The sequence below is a fragment of the Artibeus jamaicensis genome, unplaced genomic scaffold (assembly GCF_021234435.1).
Source record: "Artibeus jamaicensis isolate MK-2021 breed Jamaican fruit bat unplaced genomic scaffold, CSHL_Jam_final scaffold_369, whole genome shotgun sequence".
Classification (NCBI taxonomy): domain Eukaryota; kingdom Metazoa; phylum Chordata; class Mammalia; order Chiroptera; family Phyllostomidae; genus Artibeus; species Artibeus jamaicensis.
In genome coordinates, this window is record NW_026522042.1 from 44527258 (window position 1) to 44548484 (window position 21227).

General features: G+C 35.7%; 1 protein-coding gene and 1 pseudogene across 2 annotated transcripts in view; both read left to right on the plus strand.

Moving 5' to 3' along the window:
- The window catches only part of FCHO2 (FCH and mu domain containing endocytic adaptor 2), a 125398-nt gene that overhangs the window by 31945 nt on the left and 72226 nt on the right, over positions 1-21227 (plus strand). For both annotated transcript variants that reach the window (XM_053657232.1, XM_053657231.1), the window contains exons 3-6: positions 3172-3246; positions 6482-6623; positions 6712-6864; positions 15306-15410. In XM_053657232.1, coding sequence (XP_053513207.1) covers positions 3172-3246; positions 6482-6623; positions 6712-6864; positions 15306-15410 — 475 coding nt within the window. The remainder of the gene's footprint in view (positions 1-3171; positions 3247-6481; positions 6624-6711; positions 6865-15305; positions 15411-21227) is intronic.
- On the plus strand, positions 6906-9374 carry LOC119052067 (Golgi SNAP receptor complex member 1-like; annotated as a pseudogene).

The following is a 21227-nucleotide window of genomic DNA, read 5'->3' on the forward strand; positions in this document are numbered from 1 at the left end:
CTCTTAAGGTTTGTTGGGCTACTTGGATCTCTAGTTTGATATCTTTTGTCAATTTTGGAAAATACTCCATTTTTGTCTCTCTTAGTTTTTCTGACCCACTTGTTTTGTTTTTACATACGTTAGATTTTTTTGCTTTGTCCTTAGTCCTTTATTTCACTTCTCTTTTCCATGCTTAGTCTCTCTGAGCTTTATTCCAGGAGATTCTTCCCACCTCTTTTCTACTTTACTAATTCTCACTGCAGTGTATTCAGTCTGCTGGTAAACCTCATCCATTGAGATACTAACTTTTGTGTTTTTCAGATATAGAATTTGTATTTTTTTTATCATTTCCTGTATTGCCCTCCACTTTTAAAAAATGATTTCTAGTTCTCTTAAATTCTTGATTTAATGTATCATCTCCTTGAACATAATACATAAACTCCTAAGGTCTAGGTTTTATAATCTCAGCTTTTGGAACATTGCTCATTTGTTCCTGTTGGTTTTTGTTCATCGTGTCTCGTCTCTTCATGTGCCTGGTGGCTGTATGAATGTATATAATGCATCCATGTAGAATACAGTATCACGATTTGAAGAGATGGGTTGCAGTCCCTTTGAAGGTTTGCCTATTTATTGTTCATCCTTACCCTTGGAGTTTCAACTTTAAAGAGCATGGAATTTCCAATGCTTCCAAAAACCTTCGGCAGGTCTGAATCTATAATTTTGTCTTCCTTATCCTGCGTGGCTTTGAAAAGCTCTGCTCCACTTCTCAGTCTTAGCTGCCTCTTCTCCATGCCCCCAAGGGAAAAGGTGCCCTACATATCTGACTCACTTCTCTGGACATTCTTCTCTAGGATCTTGGCCTACTGATTCTTAGCTGCCTCTTTAGTTCTCAGATGCCTTTTAGTCACCCCCCCCCGCCCTTTTTCTAGTTTTCCTCGTTGGGAGGTTTTTCTGTCAGATCACTATTACTGGAAATTAATCCCTTTTTTTCTTGCCATTAAAACTTATCCATTGAGATATTAATATTTCCATATTAACTTTCTAGATTATCCAGTACTGTCTTTGTAATGTAGTATACTAAAAAGACAAAAAAATTTAAAGGAGCAGAAAAAAGTCACAATGCCAGCAATTGAGTGGCATATCCTCTTAATGGTTTTTTTCTGTTAGAGAGTGGGTTATAGGTGTGGGGTTGGGGGGGGGGGAGAATTTGGAGATAAGCTTAGTTTAGCTAAGTTTATAGCTCCAGTTTTGGAGATAATCTGACTTGGAGGTGATTAGATATCTAAGTAGAGTTGGGCTTGAGGCATTTAGATATTAAACAAACAAACCAAGAGCCTATGTGGAGATCCAGATTTGGATATTAAAAGTAGTAAGTTTGTTGAACCTATCAAAGTAAATGGAAGGGCATTGGTGGTTGTGGACTGTTCCACTGCTGAGGGTAGTACAGATTGAGAAACAACAGGGTAGTGAAGGAGAGGTAGGATAGAACTTCAGTTTTATAGTGGGAAGAAGGCCAGGATAGCCTCATCTTTTGTATGTTATGTGTTTACAGGAAAATTTTTTTATCCCATACTTAATGACTTTGGTTGATATTTCTTTTAAAGCGTGAAATCCTATAAGGTAAATAGTAGTTTTATAAGAAACAGTATTATATACAGAAACTAGTATAAAGGACACATGTACAACAACTAAGGGGGGTAGAAATGGGAGGGAGGTGGGGAGCATTGGGGGGGGTGGGCTGGGATGGGAGTAAAAAACACAAAACTATACTTGAACAATAATTAAATAAATTTTTCAAAAGAGACCTTACAGGCAAGAAGGGGCTGGAAAGAAGTATTCCAAGTCATGAAATCCAAAGACCTACATCCAAGATTACTCTATCCAGCAAAGCTTTCATTTAGAATGGAAGGGCAGATAAAGTGCTTCCAGGATAAGATAAAGTTAAAGGGGTTCATCATCCCCAAGCCCTTATTATATGAAATGTTAAAGGGACTTACCTAAGAAAACGAAGATAAAAAAGATGAACAGTGAAAGGACAGCAAACTCATAGTTATTAAGAACCACACCTAAAGCAAAAGCAAACTAAGAGGACAGCTAGATCAGGAACAGAACCATAGAAATGAAGATCACATGGAGGGTTAGCAACAGGGGAGTGGGAGAAGGGGGGAGAAGGTACAGAAAATAAGTAGCATAGATGGTAGCTAGAAAATAGATAGGGGGGAGGGCAAGAATAGTAGGGGAAATATAGAATCTAAAGAACTTGAGACAGGTGGTCATAAACTAAAGGGGGGAGTGGTGGGGGAGGGTGTGTGCAGGGTGGAGGGGAATGAAGGGGGGAATAGAACAACTGTAATGGCATAATTAATAAAATATATTAAAAATAGTATTGTAGTGTGAAACGTTTATTATTATTTTAGATCTAAAATAATAGCAAGAATCTATTAGCTAAGAATCTAATAGCTAAGAATAATAGCAAGAGTCTAGCAAGATTCAGACTTGCTAATAATTCATATTTAGTATTATACAAAAGACTGTTACAAATCTCTTGTTCTATTAAATGTGTGTAATAATGAAATCACAATGTTGAAGAACAATTAAGCTATATCATATATACTAAGTGTTAAAAATAAATGACTTTTCACTGAATCAGTTTATAGAGAGCAAGAATACAAGAAATAGCACTCTTGTTTTCTGTTTAAATAATCTTTGGTACTAAAGATAAAAAGAGTGGTGACTTCATTTAAGTTTTTTGGTGATATAAATTATTTTAGTTCTATACCAGACTAGTTCTTTAAGTGGATGTGCACAAAGGACATCTAAAGATAGGCCAGAAATTCATGATCAACATACCTACCTATTTTTTTTAAGATTTTATTTATTTATCTTTAGAGGTGAAGGGAAGGAGAGAAGGAGAGAAATATCAATGTATGGTTGCCTCTCGTGTGTCCCTTGCTGAGAACTGGCCTGCAACCCAGGCATGTGCCCTGACTGGGAATCGAGCCGTAATCTTTTGGTTTGCAGGCCTGCGCTCAATCCACTGAGCTACATCAGCCAGGGCCCATACCTACCTATTTTTAACGTGTAATTGGAGTTATCTTTTTGTTTCTACAATTTTAATTGTATTTTCATAACTTTCCTATGTGTTTGGTTATTAAACAAGAGATACTATAACATGGACATTTTATTTAACAGAGCTACAATAGAAGAGGCGTACTCCAGGTCAATGACAAAACTAGCAAAATCTGCAAGCAATTATTCACAACTTGGGTGAGTTCATTTCTTTGGTGAACTCTTTTTCAGTGTTGATTTAGGCAAAGTTCTTCAGAATATTAGGTTTTATTGAGGATAATAATAATTCCTAAATGTTAAGTATATAATACACTTATTTAAAATGTATCTGTGACTGTATTCTTGGTTGAAAATGTAATTCAACTTGCTGAATCACTTAATGCAGTCAGAACATGTAAAACTTATTTTTTTCCCCTTTATTAAACAGCAAAGTCATTTAGTAGTGTAATTTGGAGATTATAAATAAGTGTAATGCATGTTACTCTAATTTTCTGTAGGTTAATTTCAGTACTGCAGAACAATGATCTTTAAAAACTCAAAATATTGAAATGTTAAAATGCATTTAAAATGCTTCATGATTTTTATAGACTATCATTAAATCTTTAAAGAATTTGTGTTGAAGAAATGTACTCTTCAGAAAATAAATACTAATAAGAATATATTGAAAATGAGTTTTGCTCATAGCCATAAAACTCTGGGAAGAATAATTATATAATTTGAACCATAACAACTATGGAAGGAATACTTAATCTGATTTAATTATCTAAAATTTGAGGGAGAAGTTATATTTTAGCTCAGATGTGAAAATAATTTGTCTAATACATAAAGGTTTTTAAAGTGATATTTAGTAAAAGATTCATTTTCTTAAGGGTTTCTGATAAATCCCCTACAATTTTGTGAAGTTTTGTGTGTGTATTATAACTCACTTCTGATAAAGAGGGTCTATACCAGCTATCAGATTGACATGGTTTTTTTATTCAAAAACTGTTTAAGAATGACTTTATGAAAGTATTCTCTAGTGTCGTTGAGTGAGTTTAAATAGAAGTCTCTCTGCTTTGTGATTAGATAAAAAGGAATTGGACTCTCAGTTCATTCACAGAGTAATGACACTGTCCATTGTGTAAGTGCTGACAGCCACAGCTAACAGAACCTTTTGTGACCATGTACACTGGCTGGGAAGTTTGGGGAGCTATCATCTTTTTCTGATGAGGAGAGCAGGGACTGGTATTTAGTTACTTTTTGTTTCTTTCCTCCCAGTCCTCCTCCAGGTCTTTCCCCTCTACTCTCTCAATATAACTTCATTATTGTTTTTTTCATTTCTCGCCTCACTTTTCTGGTACCCTTCTATTTCTGGACCCTCTATTTAAACATGTCTCTTCTAAAACATAACAACTTCTTTATTAACCATAGTGGAAGGCTCAGAAAGTAAGTATAAAAAGATTTTATTTATTTTAGAAGATTTTAGAGAGATTTTATTTATTTTTAAAGATTTTAGAGAGGGGAAGGGAGGGAGAAAGAGGGGGAAAAACATCTACGTGTGAGAGTAACATCAATCAATTGCCTCCCACGAGGCCAGCAACCCAAGCATGTGCCCTGACCAGGGATCCAACCAGCGACCTTCTTTGCTTTGCCAAGATGATGCCCAACCAACTGAGCCACACCAATCAGGGCTGGCCATGGTGTATTATAGGAAATTCTAACCCATTTTTAATCACCAAATGGGAGATAGAAAAAACACAAATTGACTTTAGCTGTGTTTCCTGATAGTAAAGTTACTGATAGCATTTCTGTCTTTGGAATGTGTGGTTTTCATATATAATAGGTGATGTTTTATTTTTGTGTGTTAATGTCATCTCAAGATCACAAAGATTTTAAATATCAGTGGTTTTTGTTTACTGCTGCATATTTAGGCAAGAATTTGAATTTTATCTTTCTGTATTTAGTTGCATTTAAATATATTTTGGATTTGTCTGTTTTCTTTCTTAATAAACATGTATTTATTATACATACATGTGTATTACTTGACTATTAAAAAGTTGTATATATTAAACTTTTGTAAGTGCAATGATATTTGAAATTCCTTAAACCTATCTTTAAAGAAATTTTATGTTGAACCGCTTTTCAGTGTAAAGAATCCTTTGGTAAAGTAAAGGGACACTCCTGTCTTATCTGCCTTGTTAAGTCTAGACTATCATGTATCAGGTTTACATGAAGTGAGATACAAGTCTGTACATCACTTAGTGCTGTAGCAAGTGGATACATTTTAGGTGTCCTTTTTCTTTCAAAAGTTTCCATCTAACTGTGTGCCAGATTTACTGCTGATGAGAGATTTTAAAGTGTGAAGTGAGATCTAATCAGGACAATCCTAAGTATTTTTAAAATCCTCTTTTGAATTATTTACTATTGCTTAAAATGAGCATTGTTAGCTTTCCTCCTGGGTAGGAAATGCAATAATTGGCATAGAGAACATATTAGGATAAGTGGTTTCTCTATCCTTCTGACTTAGTGATTACTGCTGCTATTTGTTTTGCTTTCTGTTAGAAGTTTTGTCACATAACAAAGCAAGTGCTGTCGAACATATTTTAGGAAGTACCTGAGGAAAGCATTGGGTAAAATTATTCTTAGATTGTCCTCTATTGACCAAATTAGTTTATATTAATCATTGGCATCTTTTACTATCTAAAGCTGTTATAGTATAGCAGGTAATTCTTGGAAGTAATTGAACCTGCTGAAAATATTAAATTGTCAATATTGAGAAAAGGTGGTAGGAAAGTATGTCATGCATCCTATTCCGTGTAGCAGAAAGGGGGATTCTCTTAGTGTTTGTTGAAATACTCAGATAGATAAAATTATAACGCCTCCAAAGGTTTTAGATAACAGTTTTAAAATTATTCTGTATAATTATTAAGGATGAAGGCACTAAAAAAGTCATGTGCAAGTTTTAACTTTTACATGTTTAAATTGAAAGGAACTTTTATTATTGATGAAGCATTTTGAATGAAGACACTGATTAGAAATGCTTCTCATACAAGTCTGAATAGCCAAATCAACTCAGAAAATAATATAATTAAGTGAAGGCCATGGCCAGAGATGTGATAAGTAGTTAGCCTATTTCAGAGGGAAGGGAAGGAGAAAGAGGGGGAGAGAAACATCAATGTGCGGTTTCCTCTCATGTGTCCCCTACTGGGGATCTGGCCTACAACCCAGGCATGTGCCCTAACTGGGAATTGAACTGGTGACCCTTTGCTTCACAGGCCCATGCTCAATCCACTGAGCCTCACCAGCCAGGGCTAGTCATTTAATTTTTAATTTATTTTAATTTTATCTTTTGCCTAATTAAAGTGGCTGAATATAACTATTAATTCTACTGGTTCTATTTTGGAGTCTTAAACTTTTTTATAAGTAAATTGTTTTCATGTTTTCTTTCCCTTAGAACATTTGCACCAGTGTGGGATGTGTTCAAAACATCTACAGAGAAATTAGCTAATTGTCACTTGGATCTTGTTAGAAAATTACAAGAATTAATAAAGGAAGTTCAGAAGTATGGAGAAGAACAAGTAAAGTCTCATAAAAAGGTATCACTTTTTGTAAAAGGATTGATTGGTCAAATATTGAGTGTCTTATAGTTTTATTGTTTTTGATGAATTATTTCACATGAAACAGACGAAAGAAGAAGTTGCAGGAACTCTGGAAGCTGTTCAATCCATTCAGAGCATAACTCAGGCTCTCCAGAAATCCAAGGAAAATTACAATGCCAAGTGTGTAGAACAAGAACGTTTGAAAAAGGAAGGAGCTACACAAAGAGAAATAGAAAAGGTAATCATAATAAAATATTCCTCTATGGTTTCAAAGCACTGTTGAATACAAGAGTGCCTTAATCTTCACTCATAAATGATCTCATATTTGAAATTACACTGTACCCTCTGAGTGTTAGTAACTTACCTGAGCGAAACAGAAGTAGGTTTGTAAAATATGTTGTATATGGTAAGTAAGTTAGCATATACATAAACAGGAATGATTTCTTTTTTTCAGCAACACATTACAGGATATATTTATAATATAGTTGATGAGATACTGCTTGGAATAAGATTTAATAATGAGGTAAAAAATTTTCGAAGCAAGACTTTGGTGTATTTACAAAGGTATAGATAGTTGAAGATAAGCTTTAAATATAGGTTGTGGTCAATTTATTGCTGACTTTGAGCACATTTATGTAGTACTGTGGTAAACCACAACCCTTTCCCCACTTGTGTTTTAATTGAAAGTAGGTTTTTTCCCCCTTTCAAAACAGCTTAACCATTCATTTGTTTGATGCGGTATAGTTTCTCTTGGGAATGAGCTGTAGGGAGTGATAATTTTGAAAACTTTGTAAAGTATTTGAATTATCCAATAAAAAAGAAAACCAAATTGTAACCATATTACAATTATCATAATCATAAAAGCGTGCATGCAAGGGCAGAAACAAAAAGAGAACATAGGGAAATCAAAGCAGTTGATGAAATTCGGTGTAATATATTTCCTTTAATTTTGGTACAATAAATAAAAATTGGGAGTGGGAGAGAAATGACACATCATAAGTTTGCAGTTTAAAAACACCTCCCATTCTAGACATAGCAATTATGAATGAAATATAAAAAGGAAAAACAACAGATAACAAGGTCCAAAAAGAATGCTACTTTTGTAAACCAGAAATAGAACAGAAACCTGAATTGGCATGTAAAGGTTGACTGTGCAGACTTATAGGACTCAAAGTCCTTAGTTAGGCAGTGGATTTTGGCTTTTGTGTGGTACAATGGACTGCATATTGCATACTTAAGATATTAGCAAGGACAAGCAATTACTGGGAATATCTCAGGAAATAGTTTGGACAGCTGGAAAATGAGCTTGATCTGAAACTATTGCTGAGTTGGAAGACACAACAGGTAAAGCTCCTGACACAACACCCCTTTTAAATGGCAGTTGAGGTTGAACAGCTTTTGGCAATGCTTACAGGAGGAAGTGAAAAAATGGCAGAATTTATCCACAGTGCGGGTGTTCCCTCCTTGAGTGCAGCCCTGATACATACATTACAGTGACAGACTTATACTGCAGGACTATGCACATGAATTCTATAAAACCAAAGCAAACTTTATGGAAATACAGGAAAGGGAGGACCTCATGGGATCAGTACAAAAGGATACTGAGTCATATAGAAGTGGGTCTGGAGTGAACAACAGAAGAACTGAACTATTTTTAAAAGAATATGAGCACCTTTGAAACTCAGATCGTGTAGTAGAATAGGCAATAAGCATTGCTATGGCAACAAAAGAAAATAAGACTTTACCGAGAGGAATGTTGAAATCGATTCAGAGCAGAGTGAACACTGGCCAATGGTTTTCCTGCTGTGAACAGCCTGGTCCAGTGAATCAACTTTAGGAAGAGGTTAGACTCACTAATCCTGGGTGCGGTGATGTCTGTTTCATCCTATTGCTGCAGTATACTTTCCATTGATGGGACAGGTTTGGGAACTGTTTCACAAGTACCACTTTCAGGCCCAGATCTGGAATAAGGAAAAAAGGGAGAAATGGACTGTTTTTGGTAATTAGCCTGAACAGCAGGATTATTTCAAGACTGATAGTGATGGACTCTTTGACACTGTCAGGTTGAGCTGAAGCCACAGTTTTTCTGTATTTTTTCTAACACACACTTCATCTGTTTTAGGTTTTAAGAAAAAAAAACTAAGGGGAAAAAAAAGATAATCACAAGGAACCCTGCTTACTGTATAAAGCTAAAGGTAGAGAAGGAAAAAGGTTCTTGGGTTGCTGATTAGGGCTAAAGCTTTATTAGAAGTTGGGATATAATTCTGACTGCGAATCAGTCAAGCCAAGGAACCAGTTCATGACTATTTTGGTTATATCCCCAGTATTTTTCTGGGTAAGTAATTAAACACTACTTTTGTAAGACTGATACTAACCTGGGGCCTTAGAGGACTGGCAGGAGATAACCTGAAAACTGCTAAATCAGAACGGGTGAGCATAAGGAGTAGAGCCTAACACAGTTCCAGGAGGTACCATTTACATTGTATTCTATGGAGTTGTCTAGCAGTATTGATGGAGAGAGAAAGGGGGAAAAAAGAAACCTCCCTTTTGAAATGGGCAAATAGCCAAAATTCTAGAGCATAGCTAAGAAATCTAATACTAAGACACCAATAAACTTAACAGTTGGAATGAGAACTCAGTCCAGATGAAATTTAAATTTATAAAACAGATGAACAAAAATATTTGTGTTGAGGTTCAAAGAGATAAGTCAATATAAACTTACATTAAAGAACATTAAGATTTCCAGTCAAGTTGGAGGCATAGGTAGACACACTTTGCCTCCTTTCACAACTATGGAAAGAATTACCATTAAGATCTCAAAAACAAGTAACACCGAGAACCATCAGAAAACTGAGATGTATAGAAGCCAGACAACCAAGAATTTAAAGAAGACATAGTCATCCAGACAGATAAAAGGGGTGGAGTTGTGGAGACAGGGTAGAGAGGTGGAAGTGGCGAAGGTGGGCCCCACATTCATGTGTGGTGGATAAAAACCAGGAGGGATGCCTTGGGAGTGAGCCATTCCAGCCTCAGGCCACACTGCACAGCCCAGGGTTCCAGCACTGGGAAGAAAAACCTCCATTACCTCTAGCTGTAAAAACCAGTGGGGTTTGGGGTGGCAGAAGAAACTCCTGGATTTTTGCCAATTAAAGGGCCTGCATAGTCTTACAACATACACAAACCCAGAGCAACAGCTGTAAGGGCACCAATTGCACATGGGAGGCGGGTGACGTGACCGGAAGCAGGTGGAATGCCAGGCAGGCCTCCAGAAGCTAGGCAGCAGTATTGTCCCCTCTCTGAACCCCCTAACCTCACATACAGAGCCATAAAGAGGTGAAGTGGGTTGTCCAGCCCTGCCAATTATCTAAGGCTCTGCCCCGCACAATTTACAGGTGCCTTTTCTACATAGGCCACGCTAAGATGGAGTCAAAGCAGCTGTATCTAATAAACAGAAACAAACACAGGGAGTCCACCAAATTGAAGAGGCAAAGAAACAAATGAAAGAACGGATCAAAACTCCAGAAAAGAGCTAAGTGAAGTGGATATAAGTGATCTATCAGATGTGGAGTTCAAAACACTGATTATAAGGATGCTCAAGGAAATGAGAGAGGACCTCAACAGCATAAAAAAGATCCAGTCAGAAACGAAGGATTTACTAACTGAAATAAAGAACAATTTACAGGGAAACAACAGTAGAGTGGATGATGCTGAGAATCAAATCAGTGATTTGGAACATACAACAACAACAAAAAAACCCACCAATCAGAACAAGAAGAAAAAAGAATCCAAAAAGGTGAAGATGGTGTAAGTATCCTGTGGGACAACTTCAGTAGGTCAACATTCACATCATACAGGTACCAGAACAAGAGAAAGAGCAAGGTATTAGAAATCTATGTGAAAAAGTAATGAAAGAAAACTTCCCTAATTTGTTGAAGGAAATAGACATTCAGGTCCAGGAAGCACAGAGTCTAAAACAAGATGGATGCAAGGAGACCCTTTCCAAGAGACATCAGAATTAAAATACTATAGGTTAAAGATAAAGAGAGAGCCTTAAAAAGCAGCAAGAGAAAGGCAGTTAGTTACCTGGAGGGAGTTCCCATGAGACTGTCAGCTGATTTCGCAAAAGAAATTTTGCAGGCCAGAAGGGACTGGCAAGAAACACTCAGTCATGAAAAGCAGGGACCTACAGCCAAAATTGCTCTACTCAGCAAAGCTACCATTTATAATCAAAAGGCAGATGAAGAGCTTCCCAGACAAGAAAAAACTGAAAGAATTTACCATCACCAAACCATTATATGATATGTTAAGGGGACTTATTTAAGAAAAAGATCAAAACTATGAACAGTAAAATGGCAATAAATACATACCCATCAACAATTGAATCTAAAAAAACAAACGAAGCAAACAAGAACAGAGACAGAATCATGGACATGGAGAGCATTTTTATGGTTGCCAGATTAGAGGGGGGTGTGAGGGAATGGTGAAGAGGTGAGAGGATTAAGAAGTACACATAGGTAGTTACAGAATAGCCATGGGGATGTAAAGTACAGTATAGGAAATAGAACTTAGCATGTCCATAGTTCATGCAAAGAACTTAATGCATGACCCATGGACATGAACAGTGGTGTGGGGATTGCCTGAAGGGGTTTGGGAGTGTTCAGTGGTAGGGGGCAAAGGGGAAAAATTAGGACAACTGTAATAGCATAATCAATAAAATACAATTTTAAAATATGCAGATTTTTCCAGTACAATTACCTTCTAAATTTGCCTCTACTTCCTTTCATGTAGCCTTAGTTTTCTTTAAATGTTTTTATCATTTAAAACTCATGAGTCAACAACATTTTTAAAATTTTATTTTTCTATTAGCAAATACTACTTTTGTCAGTTTTCCAAGTTGCTTAAATTGGTATGTAATTTCCTTAGTACTCTGGAATGTTTTTACCTTGGAAGAGTGACTGCTGATATAAAGAATGTAAGTTAAAACTTAAAAAGGGTAACTTTTTCTTCATGCTTCCAAATAAGATAAAAATAAAATTTACATTTCCTGTTATCAAAAAGTATGTTCCAAAAGACTTACCTGTTCACAGTTCTGGGTTAAATCTGGCTCTTACCCTCTAAGATGAAGACAGTAATTTCAGTCAGAAATAGTGAACAAGTTTGTATGCTAGGTTGAATGGCTAGACCAAGATTATGATGAGAATGTTGTGGGGGGGAGTTATAAAATATGTTGGTTTAAATTTTTAAATTAATTTCATCTTGTCCTTTTTGCTAAGATCAGGTATAAAATTTTAAAATTAATATTTCTACTTCTCTTGACTCAGTAAAGATTCGAATATCAAAACTAGTTCGAATTCTAGAGACTGTTTGAGTAGAAGAAGAGGAAGTGATGCTTCAGGGACTTCCTCCCATTGCTTCAAGTCCTATAATTTTAATTATCATGAATAATGTTGTGAAATAATTACTTTATATCCCAGAGTAGGGGTGTCAAACATTTTCACTGGGGTCACATCAGCCTCACAGTTGCCTTCAAAGGGCTGAATATAATTTCAACTTCTTAACAGTTAAGGAGTATATTTATACAGTCCTAAAATTATTTTGGCCCTTTGAAGGCAACTGTGAGGTTGATGTGGGCCCTGGTGAAAATGAGTTTGATGCCCCTGCTCTAGAGAGATTATAGGTGTTCTCAAAGGAGAATATTCCTCCAGGCAGTCATCTTTTATGTATTTATTTTTATTATTTTTTTAAACTTTTTTTTTAAGATTTTATTTATTTATCTTTAGAGGGGAAGGGAAGGAGCAAGGGAGAGAAAGAACAATGTATGGTTGCCTCTCATGCATCCCCTGCTGGGAACTGGCCTACAACCCAGGCACATGCCTTGACTGGGAATAGAACCATGATCCTTTGGTTCTCAGGCCCATGCTCAATCCACTGAGCTACACCAGCCAGGGCAGTTGTCTTTTATTTCTATTGGATTATAAATTTCTTTGAATCAGAAGTGATCATTGTACTGTCCACAACACAACAAATCTGTTTACTTGGAAAAAATCATAGCAAAATATTTGAATTTTATAAATATAATAAATATAATAAAAATTAAGTTTGTTTTAAATATAGGCTGTAGACTAGATTCTTGCTTTTTCTCAATAGTTTATTCAAATATTTTTCTGGTTGATTGTTAGATTTTGAAGTAGTCATTTGTGTGCAATAGTGAATAAATGTTTGACTTCTATGTGTGTGTCACGTTATGTGCTAGATGTTACCAAGGTTATTGAAAACTAAGTACATATCATCTCATTTTTGAGAACCTTTCTTTTGGGGGAGTCAAGACATTGAATAGTGCAGAACAAGTGGTTAGAAAGAGGTTTTAATGTAGGTTAAAAGGGGAGCTACCTTATTTTGTACAGATGTAAAAACAAAACTTGTGAAAAGAAAATAGGAAAGATCCTGTGAAATAAATTACTTCTAAAGTATTGACACAGTCATTATAGTTGTATTTTGGTGGGATTTTCCATTTTTATGGGTTTCTTTCAAATTGCAGTATCTCTATGAATGATCACAACTGATGTCTTTATCAATAGCTGGCACACAAATTATTAGGCAGGAACTTAATAGCAAAGAAAAAGAGTAGGTGTTGAAGAAAAGAAGGAGCTACCAGTGGGACTGTATCATTTTGCTAGGCTGTGTCATTAAAAATCACTCCATGGATTATAGGTTGTACAGCCTGAAAATTTAGGTAGCTGGAAGAAGAAACCAAAGTCTTTTGGCATTAAAAAAATCCAAAAGGAAACCTTGATAACCATGCCATTAAAATTGTTTTAAAATTAAATTCTAGTAAACCTGACTGTCTGGGTTTCCTATGAAGGTACATAGTAAACTTTAAATATTTACCTGATTTCATTGTTATGTGTTTGAACAAGGCCAGGATGTTAGAGGAAGGTATAGTAACAGTAGTATAAAATAATGTCAAATGGCCAGATATTGGGGAAAATGTAAAAAGAAAAAATTTTAGGAGCAGACTAGAAAGTTATTATAGCCACCTGCTTTAGGGCTAGAGAGCTCTGTAAAACTCTTAGGTACAGTAACAGCAAAATGGTATATGTTCCTGATTATATTCATTTTAGAAACCATAAAAATAGCAGATACCCTTTATTTTGTGAGTTAAACTATAAGCTGGACCCTGCCCCAAGCATTTTACCTAGAGTGATTTAATTACCACCAAAGCTCTAAAACAGGTGGTATTGTTCCCATTTTAGGAATACAGAACTATGTAAAGTGCAAGGACAAAGCCAAATTAAATCCTGTGTCTTTGGTCTCCAAAACCAGTTTTCTTTATACTACATGATAAAACAGCATTATATATGCTTTATTGAAGAAGGCAGGAAAGCATAGAACACATATATTTGATATACTATATGCACTTATATTTTAGAATGAGTGTAGTTACCTTTTTAGAGAGGAGGAGTCTGTGCATTCTTGCAGATCACAAACTTCCAGGTAAACCCAACTTTCTAATTCTTATTCTTAGACCGAAGGTAGAAATAATTATATATTGGTTCTGATTGGCTTTACACAAATTCCATGTTTTCCAGCTTAATCCTTCGTGACTCTTAGCAGTATTTTTACTCATCTAGTTCTTACCTGTTGCATCCTCCACAATCATGCTTTGAAACTTTTTTCATTCTCCAGAAGCTCCCAACCCTATCCTGCTCTTTTTTACTCTTAGCAGACTCATCTTTTACTTCGTCAAGAAAACAAAGATCTTTGTAATCTTGAAATCCTGTAGCTTTTTAAAAAATCTTCTTTAAACTCTTACTTCAGCATCACTCCCTCTTCAAATTTCCTTGTCCAAATTGATCAGTTCTCTGAGAATAGTCAAGTTTCATGTTAGCCACTTTATAAGTTATACCCAGTTTTTCTTTTTCCTGAATGTCTGTCTTCCACAGAATATCTTTACTTCTGTTTTTGTAACTTTCTACCTGTTTCTTGGTGTTCATGTAGAAGTTCATTATCTTTTATGAAGTCATTGAGGAAAAGATTTCTACTAGTTTATCTTCATTTTCTTCACTGCTTGATATTTAATATGCTAAGTTTTTATTGAACAAGTAACTTTGAACTACAACTGTAATAATGCAGTAACAATTTTTAAAAAATAAAAATCTTGAAAAAATAGGTTGTGATTCAAATGAAATTTATAGATTTGCTAGATCATAATGGAAACAGACCTCAAGGAAATCCGATGTTTTCAACTTTTGAGCTAGCTTTATAGTTATGAATTAGACTTTCAGTGGAGCCACATGTATGTTGCTGAGGGAGGAAGACTTACACATGTCGAAGGTAGTGTCAGGCATATTTTGATGGTGTCACATTTTTGTTCATTGAAATTTTAGTTATACTGTATCATAATCTGGTTATATGATCTTAGTTTGGGTTATAGAATGAGGAGAGAATTTAACTTTTCAAAACACATTCTGTTGGGTTGATTTCTGCTTAATTGTGTGACTATAACAAAAAATATTATTACTAAACAGGACTCGAAAAAAGATACTAAAATTACTTTGTCATATTGATCTTAGCGTAGTCCACATCCCTTAAATGCATTAAATTGTTATTTCATATTAACTTATATCAAGAAAGAAGAAAGGTCATTTTGTAGTTCAAAATATTTTTGTTTTGTTACAGGCAGCTGTTAAATCTAAGAAAGCTACAGATACCTATAAACTGTATGTGGAAAAATATGCATTAGCAAAAGCTGATTTTGAACAGAAAATGACAGAAACAGCTCAGGTTGGTATTTTTAAGGCTTTAAATGTACAAAAGGATATTATGTTTACTAGTTAAATATAACTTTTTGTTATAATTTTTAAACACTTTTAAATGTTAAAAATGCACAATCTCGATGTTTTTTAATTATCTCTAGTTTTATTTTTATTTTTTTAAATATATTTTATTGATTATGCCATTACAGTTGTCCCATTTCCCCCCTTCATTTTCCTCTACCCTGCACACCCCCTTCCCCACCATTCCCCCCCTTTAGTTTATGTCCATGTGTCACAAGTTCTTTAGATTCTATATTTCCCCTACTATTCTTGCCCTCCCCCCTGTTCAATGTTTTAATGATGTTATTTTTAAAATACATATTTTGTTCTGGAGATGAGGACCAAGTTGCAATACTTACAATGGATCATTCAGATAGATCAGAAGAGGCTGTTTAAAGAGAGTTGGGGAAAATGAGGACATTGGCAAATGTTATGATGAAAACTCGAAATGACTCAATGTTGAGGATACAGCAGTTAACAAGATAATCAAAACTCACTACCTTAATAGAATTTCCATTTTAGTGAGAGAAGGTAGTAACAGCAAAAAAATGTTTGTCTTCCATAAGCTTGGGATAATTACATTGGATTTGATGTTCTTAGAGCCTTTAATTAAGGGCCTAAGTTTAAGGTGGATGCGTTTTATGAATCATTCTTAAAACTTTATCTCCACCCTCTTCTTGATTTTTTTGTTTTTGTTTTTTTTCCTTGTAGCACCTTTTCATTATCTAACATACCATGAATTTTATTGTATTAGTCATGATAGGTTGGATATGCTGAAGTGACAAAGAACTCTTCATCTCTCAGTGGCTTTCAGTAGCAAGGGTTTATTTGTTAATGCTACTTGTCCATCATGGGCTTCACCCTGGTACTGAGGCTGGTGGAGACACCTCTTCTTAGAACATTACTCTTAATTATTATGTCTGAGGGGGCTAGAAACGTGGTGAAACACACTGATTCTTTCACCCATCTTTTTAAATCCTCATCTGAGGATGTGTTTATTGATTTTAAAGAGAAGGGGAGAAAAAGAGAGAGGAAGAGAAACATTGATGCAAGAAACATTGTTTGGTTGCCCTTCATACACATCCCTACCAGGGACTGAACATACAATCTAGGTATGTGCCCTGACTGAGAATTGAACCTGCAGCCTTTCGATTTATGGGATGATGCTCCAACCAGCTGAGACACACCAGCCAGTATTACCCATATTTTTTATTATCTGACCTCCTCCATAAAAATGTAAGTTCCAGGAAAGGAAGGATTGATTTGTTTACTGCTATTTTCTCAGCACTTAAAACAGTTCTCAGTACTTGGTAGGTACTCAGTAAGTGTGAAAGAAGAAGTTATGAATCTGTCTGTTTGGACTCTAAAGAGCCTTCTCCCTGGGAGTGGTGAAGGATTCACATCTCACAAACCAAAAGGCTTGCGTGCTTGTGTACAAGCATGCATACATGGGTCCATCTTTACTCACCATGTTGTGGGCACTGTGCCAGATGCTGGGTGTACACTGTGTCTGTGTAAATAAAACAGATATCTCCCTGCCCTAGGAGTATAGAGGAGGGAGGCAAATATTAAATACATACCTAAATGTAAAGTTACAAATTATTACAGCATTGCAAGGGAAAAGAATAGGCTTCCATGAGCTAGAATACTAGAAGTGACCTAAATTAGATTAGGGAGTTAGGAAAGGCATTTTTGGAGAAGTGACAGTTAAAATTGAGGCTTAAAGAATGAGTCAGAGATTCATTCCAGGGCCAGAGTATTCCAGGCATTGGGGACCATAGGTATGAAGACCCAGAGATGTAAAAGAGCTGTCACATTATAAATAAAGTAAAAAACGCTTAGTAACACTAAGTAAGAAGAGATGATGGTAAAGCATGAGGTTAAAGAAAAAGATAGGCAAGGACCAACCTTTAAGTAATAGTTTGGGTTTTCTTCTAAGAGTAGTTTAAAGATTTTGGAAGACAGTATGCAAGCATATGACATGATGTGGTCTGCATTTTACAAGATGATTCTGGTAGTTTTGTGAAGAATAGGTTATACTGAGGCCAAAGAGGAGTCAAGAGTCCATTTTGCAAGGCAGTTAGTAGAGAGGTGAGAAGGATGAGGGCTAGTGTGGCGGCCTTGGAGAAGGAGAGAAGTGAATGCATTTGGAAATGGCAGGAGTGGGGTGGATGGAAGAATTTGAGAGAGATCAAGAGCTCTTCTAGGTTCTAGCTTCTAAGTCTGTATGGATAGAGATGAATGGGAAAGACTAGATGAAGAACTGTTTGTGTGAGGGGTCAGATTGGGACCAGGTGTTCAGTTTTGAATAGCCTGTACCAAAGTGGAGACAAGTGGGAAGTTTTGTAGGATCTAAGTAGGCTGGACTGACATAATGTTCACAGTCCCTTACCCACAGTTCTGGATTCCAGAAACTCCAAAAACCAAAAGCTTTTTTCTATAACTCATTTTGCAGCAACACTTGACTTAAACTGATGTGAGACTATTTATAGTCTTTATTTATATTACTTAGACTAAATACATGTTTTCCTTTAGAAATATTGTTTTGGATAAATAGATACCAGGGCAGATCCTGCTGGTAGTATTATGAAATATATGGTAATAACACTATATTGTCTTCATTTAAAAATCCAAAATATTGAATTCCATAACACTTGGTCCCAAAGTTTTGAATAAAATATTGTGGGTCAGTATAAACTAGGGGCTTGCCAGCATACAAAGCCGCCAGAATGACATCACCTTTGGACAGAGTGTGAGGAAGAAAGAGCCACAAGAATCTGAGAGATTCACCACTGATGGGTTGGTAGAAGAAGAGATGCTGAAACCCAAGTAGGAGAAGCCAGAGAAAGAAGAAAACTGGGAAATGTAATGACATATGGCAGCTGGGAAATGATAATATTTCAAGAAGGGTTTATACTTAGTTGTGTTAAATTGAGGCTCCAACTGTAGTGAGATAAAAAGATCATTGTAGACTTCAGCAAGTGCCCTTTTATTTTTTAAATCATTAGAACACTCATTTATAAGGCAATTGTTGACTTGTTAATTTTGCATCAAAAAAATGACTAGTTTCTATTAATGAAAATATTTTTCTTTCCATTTATTTTGGAGAAACAGGAATTAGAATTTGCTAGACTTGGGGTTTTTGTTTATATTTATGAAAGTATTATTCAAAAATTTTAAGCATTTTTTCCTCCTCTTTCTCTTCTGCTTCCTCATTACACTTGGTTTCTAAATTGGTGTTTTGTTTATCCTGCCATATCCAAGATGGGAACATTAATTTATTTGATGAGATGTATAATTAACCATATTGCTTTTAAATAAAGATGATGGTGTCTGTGCTAATGTGTTTGGTTCTCTAGCTCAGTCCCCATCTCCTTCCCCCACACACACCCTCGCAGAACAGATTTACTATTGTTTGTTAATAGACAGCAGTCTTTAACTTACATTGTTTAGAAATGAAAAGGATTATTGTACATCTCCACTTTCCTTTTGTTTCAAGCTAAGCAGATTGACCTAACCCCAGTGGGAAGGGACCTGTCAGTCTAATGAGAATCAAATTTGGGTGGCAGGACCTATATTTGCTAGTGGGGAAGGAGATTGAGTCCCTGGGGTGAAAGGGGGTTAGAAAGTACTTGTAGTATTTGTGATTTATTTTTTTCATTTGTGGTTAACAATAAGCATGATCAAAATTGTGACTTGTCTTTGTGTTTATGCTTTTTATCACTATCAGTTAAAGACACTTGAAAAACTTCAGACAGTATGGAGATTTTGTTTACTTTAAATAGTTTGATGGCTAGGAGACTGAGATTTGTTTAAGCAAGGATTTAGGACTAGAGTGCTTTTATATGTATCTTTGATGGCATAAAGAATTGTACTTTTTATATACTTATGTGAACTGTGTGTACAAACAGTGAATTTGAAATGGCAAGGAGGAAAAATCTATCTCACTTGTTCAGGAAAGTTCTTTTATATATATTCAGACATTTAAGAGTATATTCCCATTGCAGAATTGCTTTATTAACTTTGAGGAACTGTGATATATTTAGCAGTGTCTCCTCACCAAAAGCAACTCAGCACAATTTTAGAATTGCATCCGAATCATGTGTTGAGTTTGTGTGTGGCTTCATACTCAAGATTTTCCTAAATAATTAGAAATCTGCCTTATTCACTGTGGCTGTTTCAAAAGAGAATGGGAAGGCCAGCACGGTTTTCTTGGAATTAGGAGTCATCCATATGCTATTAGTGGCATTTTGACCAAGCATTCCTAGATTTAGGTCTACCTGTCTGCAAGGCAATATTTGTTCATTAAGTTACATAAATTTAAGTTGAGGGTGACTTCTTATAATATGAACATAAAACAGAATCGTACTTCTGTTGAATATTCCTGAGTTCTTAAGACTAATTCAGGATCTTGCATTGTTTGGTAGTCTCACAAACTTGGTCAAAATTCGTCAAGACAGAACTCTATTTTAACTCTGCTATTCCTCATGAATAAAGTTGATTAAAGAAAGTTTGGGTTATTGTAGCATTACTGCCAAAACTGTAATTGCACCATTTTTTTTTAAGTTCAGGTCTTAACACAAGTATGGACATGGTCATTTGGCTTAGTGATTTTCTGATTATGGAACTCAGTGCTGAAGAAAACTGGACATTAAATACGGGCTGAGGGAGTTTAATTTGATAAACTAACCAGAGAAAAATAACAAGACATTTAGGCCTTACTCCTTAGAACTGATTTAATTTGGGGGATGGGGAAGGTAATCGGGCTTGTGCAATAGAAATGACAGATGTATTTTGTTTGAAAATGACTGCCGTGGGTCTGTGGCTCAGTGGGTTGAGCACTGGCCTATGAACCAAAAGGTCACTGGTTCAATCCCCAATCAGGGGACATGCCTGGGTTGTGGGCCTGTTCCCCAGTGGGGAGTGCACGAGAGGCAACTACACAGTGATGTTTCTGTCCCTCTCTCCCTTCCCCTCTGTCTAAAAACAAATAAGTAAAATCTGAAAGAAAAGAAAGAAAGAAAGAAAGAAAATGGCTAGTTCAGCATTTCCCAAATCCTGTTTTGAGGAATATTGTTCTGTGAGATATTAGTAGATATTCATAGACAAAGAAAAACAAAAAGGGTTGTTTGGTCAGAGATTTTTGGAAAACACTGGGTTAAGCACAGTGAGACAAGTTCTGTTATTTTAGTAATTTTCAGAATTTTTAACATTTATCGTGAGGCCAAGTCTAGCAGTGGTTTCCTTACTGGGTAATAAATACCAGCATAACCTGGGTATTTCTTCCAACTTTCTGGCCTCTTTCCACTCCCACCCCCCAGGTTGTAGTGGAAGATATGTTTGTAGTTTAAAAACATCCCCCAGGTGATCTTTATGCATGCCCACCTTCAGATGAAAACTGCTCAGTGAGTTACAGGCTTCCCGAATTTATTTGACCACAGAGTATCTCTTTTGAAAACTACATATTAACATTTCAAGGATTAGAAAAACATTTTCAGAGTCTGTGGGCTAGATTTTAAAGTCTTCGGAAGTAAACTGCAGTTTTTGCTGCAATTAGTCTGGTGACTAATTGATTTTCAGTTTTTGAAACACTTCTACCTTGGCTTTTATGACACTCTTACCTTCTGAGTCTCTTTATTTTCTGACCATGATTATAGGTTTTAATTTGCATTATCTTCAAACTCTGAAAAAGTTGATGTTTGCCTGAGAAATGGCATGACAAAAAGTTAACTTTTCTCCATGCTGTATTTCAGTGTTTACTAAACTCGTTTGTCTAGAAGCATTG